General features: G+C 43.9%; 1 protein-coding gene across 1 annotated transcript; it reads right to left on the reverse strand.

The window, feature by feature from the left end:
• Nucleotides 1–10,704: 10,704 nt before the first annotated feature.
• On the reverse strand, nt 10,705–11,279 carry LOC120731510 (histone H1-like). Its single transcript, XM_040028545.1, has one exon. It carries the CDS (start codon nt 10,960–10,962, stop codon nt 10,705–10,707), a length of 258 nt encoding a protein of 85 aa, XP_039884479.1. The 5' UTR covers nt 10,963–11,279.
• Between the last annotated feature and the right edge of the window lie 234 nt (nt 11,280–11,513).

The raw sequence follows: 11,513 nt of genomic DNA on the forward strand, positions 1-11,513 counted from the left end.
TTTGCCAGAGAGCACATGGATGATACAGCAGAGGATTGGGAGAATGTCATGTGGTCAGATGAAACCAAAGTAGAACTTTTTGGTATAAACTCAACTCATCGTGTTTGGAGGAAGAAGAATACTGAGTTGCATCCCAAGAACACCATACCTACTGTGAAGCATGGGGGTGGAAACATCATGCTATGGGGCTGTTTTTCTGCCAAGGGGACAGGACGACTGATCCGTGTTAAGGACAGAATGAATGGGGCCATGTATCGTGAGATTTTGAGCCAAAACCTCCTTCCATCAGTGAGAACTTTGAAGATGAAACGAGGCTGGGTCTTCCAACATGACAATGATCCAAAACACACCGCCCGGGCAACAAAGGAGTGGCTCCGTAAGAAGCATTTGAAAGTCCTGGAGTGGCCTAGCCAGTCTCCAGACCTCAACCCCATAGAAAATCTGTGGCGGGAGTTGAAAGTCCGTGTTGCTCGGCGACAGCCCCAAAACATCACTGCTCTCGAGAAGATCTGCATGGAGGAATGGGCCAAAATACCAGCTACTGTGTGTGCAAACCTGGTAAAGACCTATAGTAAACGTTTGACCTCTGTTATTGCCAACAAAGGTTATGTTACAAAGTATTGAGTTGTACTTTTGTTATTGACCAAATACTTATTTTCCACCCTGATTTACGAATAAATTCTTTACAAATCCTACCATGTGGATTCATGGATTTTTTTTTCACATTCTGTCTCTCACAGTTGAAGTGTACCTCTGGTGCAAATTACTGACCTCTGTCATCATTTTAGGTGGGGGAACTTGCACAATCGGTGGCTGACTAAATACTTTTTTGCCCCACTGTATGTATGGCTGTGCCCCTATAAAACTACAATACATCAGCCTGTGTATATGTTGCTCTTTGACTCTTATCTTAAATAACTTTAGCAGTTAGTCTTTTTTTACGTGCTGTGTGGCCCAGAGGCTTGTAAAAATAGGCAACACGCAACATACAACTACACCCCACCTCACCAACCAGCTGCAGTTTTTTGATAACCTCACAAGACCATTTTAAAGAATATGATGGTGAAAAAATACAGGAAGAATAATGTACTGTAGCTGGTTGCTACAAATACTGCACAGCTGCTACAGTTTTCTTGCAGGGCACATTTGGCTACAGGAGGCTACAGTACAGCTGGTTAGATCCAACCAAGTTTGAACTGTTAAAGACACTCATATATTACCTAATGTCAAGAATACATCAGGTAATATATGACAAAAAGTAATACAGATTCCACAGAAACAGAGGGACGACCTGACATTTACATTTACTGGCTCACGTTGTAGGAAATGTTACTTTCAAATATAGCAGAGTATGTAATCTTTCATTGTGCCGCTCTGATTCCTGCTTATTACACACAAACTACCACAGTTGTTCCAGGTTATATACTTTATTATTGAGAGCTTAGTACCACTTAAGCCCCACGCCCCCGGTACCGGGGGCAAAAAGGAGGAGATCACGTTTAATCGGTTATAACACGGGGTGAGAAATATAAGACATGTGTGGTATCCACAGAAACCTCTGAATCTCAGCTAAAATGTCATATAAACCATTTCTACAACCACCAAACACATCGAAAACAAGCCGTGATTCACAGTCACCTTTGCAGTGCTACTCATTCATTTGATAAACTCTTTACCATAATGGATTATTTTGTAGTGAAGTTATTTTCCTACTGATTTTGCCTTCCCTCAGTCTTGGTTGTCTTTGAGAGCAATATGACAATGAAGTGTAAGGTGATTGGTATGTTTGTTAATTGCCATTTGGTCCCTTGTAAGTTATAAGTGACCTGTATAAACCTCATATACTATCAGTTGATGGTGGTGGTGTACTGCATCTGGTGCAGCCTCCTGTTGAGCCAGACCAACATGCAGTTGTGAGTAATACTCCACAGATTACATGAGTTTACAGTAGAACAGCAATGTTGTTTATTTCTTTACTACAGGAAAATAATGAAGAAACATTGACAGCTGTTACAGAGGAGGAAGCAACAGAGACACTTTATGAGGTTTACATCTTTTAATACTTTGTGTACAGGAAACACAGGCGACCAATAAAGCCAGTTGAACACAAAATCTGTTTATTCTTCTTTCAACATGTTGAGGTGATGGGTCAAAAGAAATGATTGTGACATATGGTATCTCTGACTGCGCTTCCATCTTGTATGTCCGTGGGAGGGTCAGGATGTTCATGGTTTGGATCACTGCTGATGTTTGGTTCAGAAGGACAGTGTTCTCCTCTAATTGTGGCAATGTTGTGAAGAATCACACATGCCACAATAATGTCACATGCCCTTTCTGGGGTGACCCTGAGTCTTTGCAGGCACTGGAACCGGGCCTTAAGCATTCCGATAGTCATTTCAATTCTGGCTCTTGTCCTGCAATTAGCCAGATTATATCTAGAAGGATACACTTCAGTTCAAATGTCCCTGAAGCAATTGGTCTTTATATATTTTAAAGTATTCTCAACTCACCATGTCCAAATTTTGTGCTCAGTGTACATTCACGGAATATTTGTGAGTCATGGACAGAGCCTGGCCACTTGGCTTCCACATTTGTGATAATGTTGGCAGCATCATATATGATCTTCACAGTGCAGAGAACACAAATTAGCATCCATTACTATAATGAAATAATATGTTAGTTTGAAATGCTACAGGGAACTATGTACCTGTACATTAATGCTGTGGAATGACTTCCTGTTCACATAGTCTCCTTCATTTACTGAAGGAGCAATGATTGGAATGTGAGTGCCATCTGTACAGCCAATCACGCCTGGGAACCCTGAAAATAAATGTAAAATTTAAGTAGTAGTCCAAGTATCACCACATCATAAATTAAGTTTTGGTCATCCTGATACCTGCAATTTTGTGGAATCCCTCTTTGATAAATCTTGTGGGTCTGTGACCGGGGAACACCACAGACGAGTACAGGAGACGTTTCAGTGCAACTGTAACATTCCTGACTGCCCGACAGACGGTAGCCTTGGAAACGTGCTCAGCGTCACCAATATTATACAGAAAGCTCCCGTTTGCAAAAAACTGAAGTGCAATACAAATAATATGTAATGAACTGAGAGCATGTCCGCGATGTGTCACATGCGTAATATATGGCCTGAGGATGTTATCCAAATAACTTATAGATTGTGCTGAGAAACGGTAACGTTCGCACAGAAAATCATCAGGAAATGATAAAATGTCCAAACGCGCTCTAATCACTCTCTCCCGGCGGAGAGCTCTGCAGAGAATTCGGGCTTCACGATCTACTGGCTCTTCAAGGCAGGGGCACGCCATGTCCGACACTTCCTACAGTCAGGTTTCCGACAAAGGGGCGGAGACAGTCAGGGTTAGTTGTAGTAAACCTGCTAGGGGGCAGGTTAGCTTCACGGAGTGTGTCGTCATGGTGACTCACTGAGGCTTCATCTGAACTCGCTTTGTGAAACCGAAAACCCAGAGTTTTCGTTAACTCAGGGTATACTTACTCAGTTTTTCCACTAAACCGGCTTCCTGAAACAGGGCCCTGGCGTCCACATATGTGGACATCATATTTTGGGTTGTCTTGACCAAAATACCTAATTTTACTCTACAAGGGCCTGATATCCACTTACGAGGAAATTATACTGCCACTGTTCTATCAAAATTTAAAACGAATGTCCTCATATGTTGATCTCATTTTTCTCAGAAACAAAAATTAGGTAAAAATAAAAATCTGGTAAAAAGTCCAATAACTCCAGCAGTACTTATCTTGTCCTTTTTGGTCTTTATTCCCATATCATCTTAACATAACAGCGCAACGGTCACAAACTGTTTGCCTTCTTACAATTAATGACACACCTGACGCCGATTACGTGTGTCTACCTTAAATACCTTTACATGATCAAAACAGAAAAAGGTGACCTCTAGCGACCACATAAGGTATTAACCCAAGAATGGCTCCTACACCCTGGCCCCTAATTGCAATGGCTATCAGACATGGCAATTCTAATCACAAAGAAAATAAGGAGCCACTAATACAGTCTACTTTAGACCTATACATTCACATAAATAAACATAAGTAATTGAGCACTTAAACACACTTTTAGATTACAGTCTCATGTAACAAGCAAAGTTTAGTTACAGGTCTTTCCAGAATATTAGTCTTTGTTTTTAAACGTGCAGATCGCAAAAGTCCTTTTTTGTCACGAATGGTTTCCAGAACTCTTCCAAGTGGCCAGGAACCACGTGGTGCAGAAGAATCCATTATAATGACTATATCTCCATGTTTTAGATTCTTCTTCTTTTGGTTCCATTTTCGTCTCTCCTGTAACAAAGGCAGGTATTCGCGCATCCATCGTTTCCAAAAAAGATCTGAGATGTACTGAGCCTGTTTCCATCTTCTCTTCAGATACATATCCTGAGGGTCAAATAGTCTGGGTGGTAAAGATGGTTTTCCTTTCATCAGGAGGATGTGATTTGGTGTAAGTGGCTCTAGGTCTTTTGGATCATCAGAAAGCTTTGTGATGGGTCTGTCATTTAAAATTGCTTCAATTTCACATAGAACCATATTTAATCCATCGTCGTCCAACTGTTGTTGCTGAAGAACGGATCTCAGAATCTTTCTGATCATACGAATTATCCGTTCCCAAATTCCACCATGATGTGATGCTCCAGGCAGATTAAAACTCCATTTTATTCCAATGGGTTGCAAAGCATCCGCTATTTGGGTATGTTTCAGCGATTCAAGAGCCTCCCTTAACTCTCTGTCTGCTCCAACAAAGTTGGTTCCATTATCCGATTGGATGTGAGCGACTTGACCTCTTCGACTCACAAACCGGTGCAAAGTATTAATGCAGGCATCTGTGCTTAGAGAGCTAGCCACTTCCAAGTGCACTGCTCGGCTGGCTAAACAGGTGAAAATGACTCCATAGCGTTTAGCTGTACCTCGTCCTCTTTTCTCTTCAATAGGTCTGAAGTAATCAACTCCGACATTGGTGAATGGTGGGTTATCTGGCAAAATTCTTTCCTTGGGTAAATCTGCCATCTTTTGCTCCAAGGCTTTTCCATGATATTTTCTGCAAAAATTACATTCTGTGATAACCTTCCTTACAGCTGAGTTGGCCTTTGTGATCCAGTATTTTCTCCTTAGTGTGGATAAGGTGTGGTTATGACCACTATGACCAAGCTGTTGATGAATGTGCTTTAGGATGAGACTTGCTACATGTTGATCTTTTGCAAGAACAAGGGGATGCTTCTTTTCTTCTGGTAAGGAGCCCTTTGTCAGTCGTCCCCCAACTCTTAAGAGGCCTTCATCATCAAGATAAGGATCTAATCTATAAATTGAGCTGTGCCTGCTCACAGAACCTTCCCCACTTGACAACGTAGCTGTATAAAAGGCTCTGGGATTTTATGTCTATGTTCTGCAATATTGTGTGGGGTGGAGTCGTAGGAAATGACGTAGGCAGAAGTTGGGGGTAACGCGATGCTACTCGAGAAGGGGAGATTGTTTTCCGTGTTAGTTCTGTTTACCTCGTAAGCTGTGTTCCTGGTTGCCATCCTTCACGGTGATGCTCCGAGTGTTAAGTTCATGACTGGAAACTGCTGGCAACACTGAGCATCTAGGTGGCATTAAAACAGCTGGCGGTGACAATCCAGCAAAGTGGAAGCCTGTTGTCCTCCTTCCTGTATCCTGACCAATACACCATCTTGTTAGCTGCTGAACCTAAAAGAACTAGCCCTCAGCAAGTACTCCTCAACATTGGTCCTTCGAGCCGGATGCATTTATCAAGATGGAGCCAGATGGAGCGACATGTCCTGATGCAAGGCCTAAACGCCATACACGTCGACCAAGCCGGTTTGAGGACTTTGATGTTAACTATACAGGCCACCCCTTTAGGGAAATGCTGCAGTGGGATACCCCACAGCCTCACACAAGAAGCGGGAGAGTTCAGCCTCTGTATAGTCATACGCCACCCCTCTAAAGCGACAGGGATGGGGCCTATTACAATACACCCCCTCCACTGGGAAGAAGTGAACAAGATGTGGACCTTAATAGGAGCCTCTCACCTGAATTTGCACCTTCCAATTAATACACACATTTCATACAGAATTCAGAGCCTTGCAGGCCGAAAGAGAGCAGCTGCTCCAATCACAGCATGTTTTACAGGAGGGCCTCAGAGAACTGAAGGAAGCAAAGAGTGACCTCAGAGAGCTGATTGAAGTGGCTCACCTGCTGAGGAAGGATATGGCTCAGCTGACTGCCTCACAGCATAGCACCAATCAGCCCCCCAAGCGCGGTTCAGGAGAGGTATACACCACCCCTGAGACAATGCCACAGAAGGAGGATGAGGAGGTGTGGCCTGACCCACCACCATGGCCTGAACCGGTGCAAGAGTTGCACACAGGATTCTCCCAAATGAAGGTTGACGAACAATACTCCGATGATCGTGTACAGTACCACCCTCTACCCCGCACAGCATATTTCGCTGGTGAGCCTTCGCTGCCAAGTCATCGCTGCACCCCATATCAGGACCCTGTGGTTAAGGATGGAAACACGTTTCATGCCCCTCCACAACACTCTGTGCCACCCCCCTGCTGGGCACCAAGTAAGACAGGTTTTGATAGGTTTGTAGCTTGAATCTATCCGCTGGAACGTTGAAGACAATATAATTACACTGCAAAGCAAGACACAAGTAGGCAAGCTTCTTCATGTTTCTCGTGCACGGGAGAGAACCGGACAGGCACCGTTCCTTCGCTTGACCCCAGTTGCTCTCGTCCGTTCTCCCGTACCACTGTTCTTTTATTGAGGTTACATGAATATGCATAAGTTCATTAACATATGACGTCTACATACACACAAAGAGTACCTTGCCTGTGTGTGTGTGTGTGTGTGTGTGTGTGTGTGTGTGTGTGTGTGTGTGTGTGGACTGCTGATCAAAGGGTCAAACATCCTTGGTCAGGAAGAGGGTAGCCTCCCCCTCACCCTAGATGGTTCATCCTAGATAACACGGTGAGGAAGTCCTGCAGTTCATCTAAACAAAGAGCACTTAGACTAGAACAGACGCAACTACGTTAATCCTACCATAAAACAATAAGACACGGTATGACCTCTCATGCTCCCAAAGTGCTGTCTAATACACACAAAGTTTGCAGACTATCAAGGATCAAAACCTCTACCAATCTACAACTAATTACAAAACTCTAAGCATATATAAGTAAATATTTCTAAGCATAAATGACAATCAACAATACAAACTCTAACATTCCCCCGTTTTTGACCTTTATGCTAGAAAAGTTCCCAGGTATGAATACCTCATGTCTGACAGTTTCAATGCAAACATTTTTATACTCAGCATATGTCAAATCACCCTAAATTACTGTAAAGGTACACAGTTTAACAAATGTATTAGCAGTTATCCCATTCCTCATTGAGCTCATCTCATGGCAAACTGCATCCTACGAGCAAACAAAGAAATTGTTAATTTAATAGTGAAAATAAGAAGATAACATTTTCAAAAACATCTCAGCTTGGTGACGCTTCCTTCAGGTGTGCAAATCACATGTCTCTGCAGAGTGGTTTAAGCTCTGCAGGGCGTCATACATGTCTCTTCCAGTTGTTTCATTGTCCATAGGACCAGAGTCCAAATGTATGTAGAATAGACATTCAAACATACCAGTTGGTTTTGTTGTTCGTCAACATGGGTCTCAGCTATTTCCAAGCTGCAGACCTCTCAGCACTCCAGTTTTATGGCCTCTTACCAGCCCCCATCACCTGACTTCAGACCTTCGTCTTGTGAGGGGGATATTTATGACTCTGCCATTGTCCACGCTCTGCAGAAAAAGCTCTCTGTGGAAAGGGTGCTGGGTTCCGTCATCTTACTGCTGTTATGATCCCAGCAGCCTTCAGAGTGTCATCGTATGCACAGTACAGTGGCACAGCGTTAGGTGATGTTCATAGGAAACTGCTGTTATCACCACCATAGCTTCTGGTTCCTGTGCTTTCACAGAATCATGATGTCATCCTCGAACTCCTTCTGCGCTGTCGATGGAGCTTGGCACGCTCCCTCATCCTTCGAGTTTTCATGCTCCAACGCTGCTGAAGATTTAAGGCAGGGCACGTCGTACACCTTAATTGTCTTTCTCAGCGTCAATATTGAATCTTTCATTTTATTTAAAATCTTGCTGTGGGAAGTCTCCTCTTGATCTCCTGGAAGCTCAGTAGCACAGCTCTCTGTGTGATGTCTGCTGTGCTGAAGATGATCTCTGATCCTCCTGAAGCCTCTCTCCTGGCCTCAGCTCCCAACCTGTGGATGATCCTCTCAGGCACTCCTTCTCGTCATGCATAGTCCTGATTTTGGGCCTGCTGGATCTGTCTCTCTTAGGTGAGAGTTGTCATGTGTCCATCTCCTCTGCCTTCCTCCTGGTTCAGCTGTTTCCGGCACCAGCTGGGGTCCTATAAGGATGAGCGTCGTAGTCAAGGTAACCAAGAGGGTCCTGGTCGCACACAGGTCCGTCACGCCTCGCACTTGGTTGCCCTAGAGTTGATCAGAGGCTGGAGGTTGAAGTGCGAGCTTACCCTACGGGGGCTCAATCAGCACTCCCCCCTCACCACTGAAACAACCAAGTATGAGATTTCTCTATTGTGCTGTCTTGAGGGTGCCGGGGTTTCCTGGGACCTCGACCTCTTGCAGTGGCTCTGATAAATCCAGGAGGGTCTCTCGCTATTTTGCAGGCAGTTAAAATGGTCCTTGCTGTGGCTCCAAGGTCTGATCTCATGATGGGCCCCAACCAGCTTGACCTTTGACCTCAACCACTGCCTGGTCCTGTCAGCTATGCGCTTCTCACTGGGCCTCTGAAGATTTCTCAGGAGATTACTGCTGCACCTGTATTTCCTTGCTAGGAAGACAAACTATTTGGAGAGCATGTCAACAATCATCAAACCACATTCTTTAGTTCAGTGAACTTCACTTATAGGCCATCAAAGCCTCATCTGAACATGGGTGCACCACTTGCATAGGTTTAATATTTGTAAATAAAACGGCTAATCACACAAATCACTGCAACAATAATAAAAAACATTGTTTAATGTTAATCCTTGGACCCCTCCTCTTGACGCATGGACACACCCATGCGTCACTCACCAAACCTGGAGTCCTGTCTTAAAGAAAAAGATTAGCTAGATCATATCCCAGGCAACATCAGGGCATCTCCTCCCCTGGAGCAGCACCACCCTGGACCTATAATCCTGCAATAAAAATGTTAGTGTGTTTTGCATAACACCTGGCTCTGCCAGGAGCCTGCATACACACCATCATGGCCTGGAAAGCAAAATCTGGAAGTGAAATCAAACTTCACACCTATAAACAATTATATCACAAAAGTAATAAGCATTCAGCACTAGCAGGACAAGTGTCATGTGCAGGTTTTCTCAAATCAGTAAACTACAATTATTTTCATAAGTCGCCTCAGACACGGATCATCCCATGTACTCAGGCAACATTAATGTAATCAGTGACTGCTCTTAAGCAAAGTCACTCCACTCATATATTATTTATGGGCTCAAGAGTGGCCAGCAAATGAGCCCATATTAACGATTCCATAACACCGCATCTCTTATTTGTTTGTCTCATGTCACTTGTCCGCTTCTGCTGAATCTTGTACATGCAGTCTCAAAAAACAAACATTAGCAACACACATTGATTATCCTGGTGGGCAGGCGTCGGCCATCCACATTCCAGAGGTGCCATAAAAACACCATAAAGTTAGCCATCCCTAGCTGTGGAAAGAAGTAACACCAGTTCTCAACACAGGAAATTTCACACATGTTATTCACATTATCAAAGTAACCTTCACATTTTCCCATCAACACAATGCAACAGCATCACCACTCATAACCTGTAAACACAGTTTTCCTCACACATAAACCCAGAAATCCTGTAGTAGGAAAAAACATCAACCAGTTGTCCTGGTATAAATCGCATCATCAATTCACATGAAGAACTGGCATGCTGTAAGAATGTAAAAGAAATGCAAATATTAGCACTTGCGCAGGTGTATGCATACTTTGTCACAGTTATCTCTGTGAGCAACTCAAGCCTATGAATAACACACCTGATAAATGCACAGACACAGAAAATGGCATTTAAAAGGTTAAACCATTATGCAACCTCGAATGTTGCTATCATCTTTCTGCTCCTGTAACAAAAAACACATAAATTCATCCACCCTTGTGTCCTGTCTAGGTGGGGGTTAACCTTGAGTCGTGGTCATGTCCTGTCAGCTTTTACCAGTCAGTCAGTTTGTTTTCCCTTTCACTCATTCATTCATACATTCATTCTTTCTTTCTTTGCTGATAGTGGAATCGATTGTCGCATTTAGTTTCCACTCTCAGCAAAATGACGTCATTTCAAAAAGAAAAAGAACTTTAAATTGGATTACATCGCTGTATCCTTTTTGGGCCGGGACTTTCATTTAATATTGTCCCAAATAAGTAGCTTTCTCCTGAGCCCATTTTAATGTGGAGAAAACTCACTTGTAACGGCTTTCGCGACCGGTCGTATAGCACTTTCAATTCCTGACGTGCAGATCTGCTTAAAGAAAAGAAATAGACAAACAAAATCAGTGCCTTTTCAAAAATGAAAAATGAAAAATAACAGAGATTATCAAAACAAACTCTCAGTGCACTGTGAAAGTATCAAAATAAAAAGGCCTTGTTCATCTTGAAGGATCCGGAGGCCCCGGTGCCCTTGGTCTGCACCAGAGTGCCCTTCGCCACCAGGCTCTTGATGGCGGTCTTGACACGGGCCTTGTTCTTGTCCACATCGTAGCCTCCGGCAGCCAGAGCCTTCTTGAGAGCGGCCACGGACAGGCCGTTGCGCTCCTTGGAAGCGGCCACGGCTTTCACAATCAGCTCGCCCACGCTGAGGCCGACCTTCTTGGGCTTGGAAGTCATCGTCTTCTTCTTCTTGGCCTGAACCTCTGCACAGGGCGCAGGGCGTGTTTATGATGGAGCCTTTCCCACCACAGCGCTGGCACGTTGAACGCATCATGAAGGGTCCATTTCTTTCATGTCGCTAGCCAGCATGCTAGTCGCATGTGGCTTGCCCGAGTCACTCAGTCCTTTCTGAGCATTTCAACATGCTGCCACCGCCATCTTGCTCGCCCCTCCGTGGAATTCATCCAATCAGACAGGAAGATGGGTTTGCTTTCTTCTGCTGCTGCTGTTTGTCCGCATTGCTGCTGCTTTGCTGGGACTGTTTGTGCTCAGGACTTGCTGCTGTCTCTTTATCATGCTATTGCTTTGGAGCTGCATTCCTTGTCTTCAGGGAGAGATTAGTTTCCTTGGAGCTTGCTTGTGAGGTTGAGAGACACACGGTGTTGTAAATAAGTCAGCCAGAAACTTGGCCTGCATGTTTCCAATGATGTTAAACTATAACTTTCTTCCGACTGCTGCATGTGGAAAATTGATTCAGGTCTGCTTTTCACCTGAAAGTGACAAACTAA

Source organism: Simochromis diagramma, unplaced genomic scaffold, assembly GCF_900408965.1.
Source record: "Simochromis diagramma unplaced genomic scaffold, fSimDia1.1 OVJJ01000483.1, whole genome shotgun sequence".
Lineage (NCBI taxonomy): Eukaryota > Metazoa > Chordata > Actinopteri > Cichliformes > Cichlidae > Simochromis > Simochromis diagramma.

Coding starts and splice junctions, on each gene's coding strand:
- LOC120731510 (XM_040028545.1), bottom strand. CDS start 10,962: ATGACTTCCAAGCCCAAGAAGGTCGGCCTCAGCGTGGGCGAGCTGATT.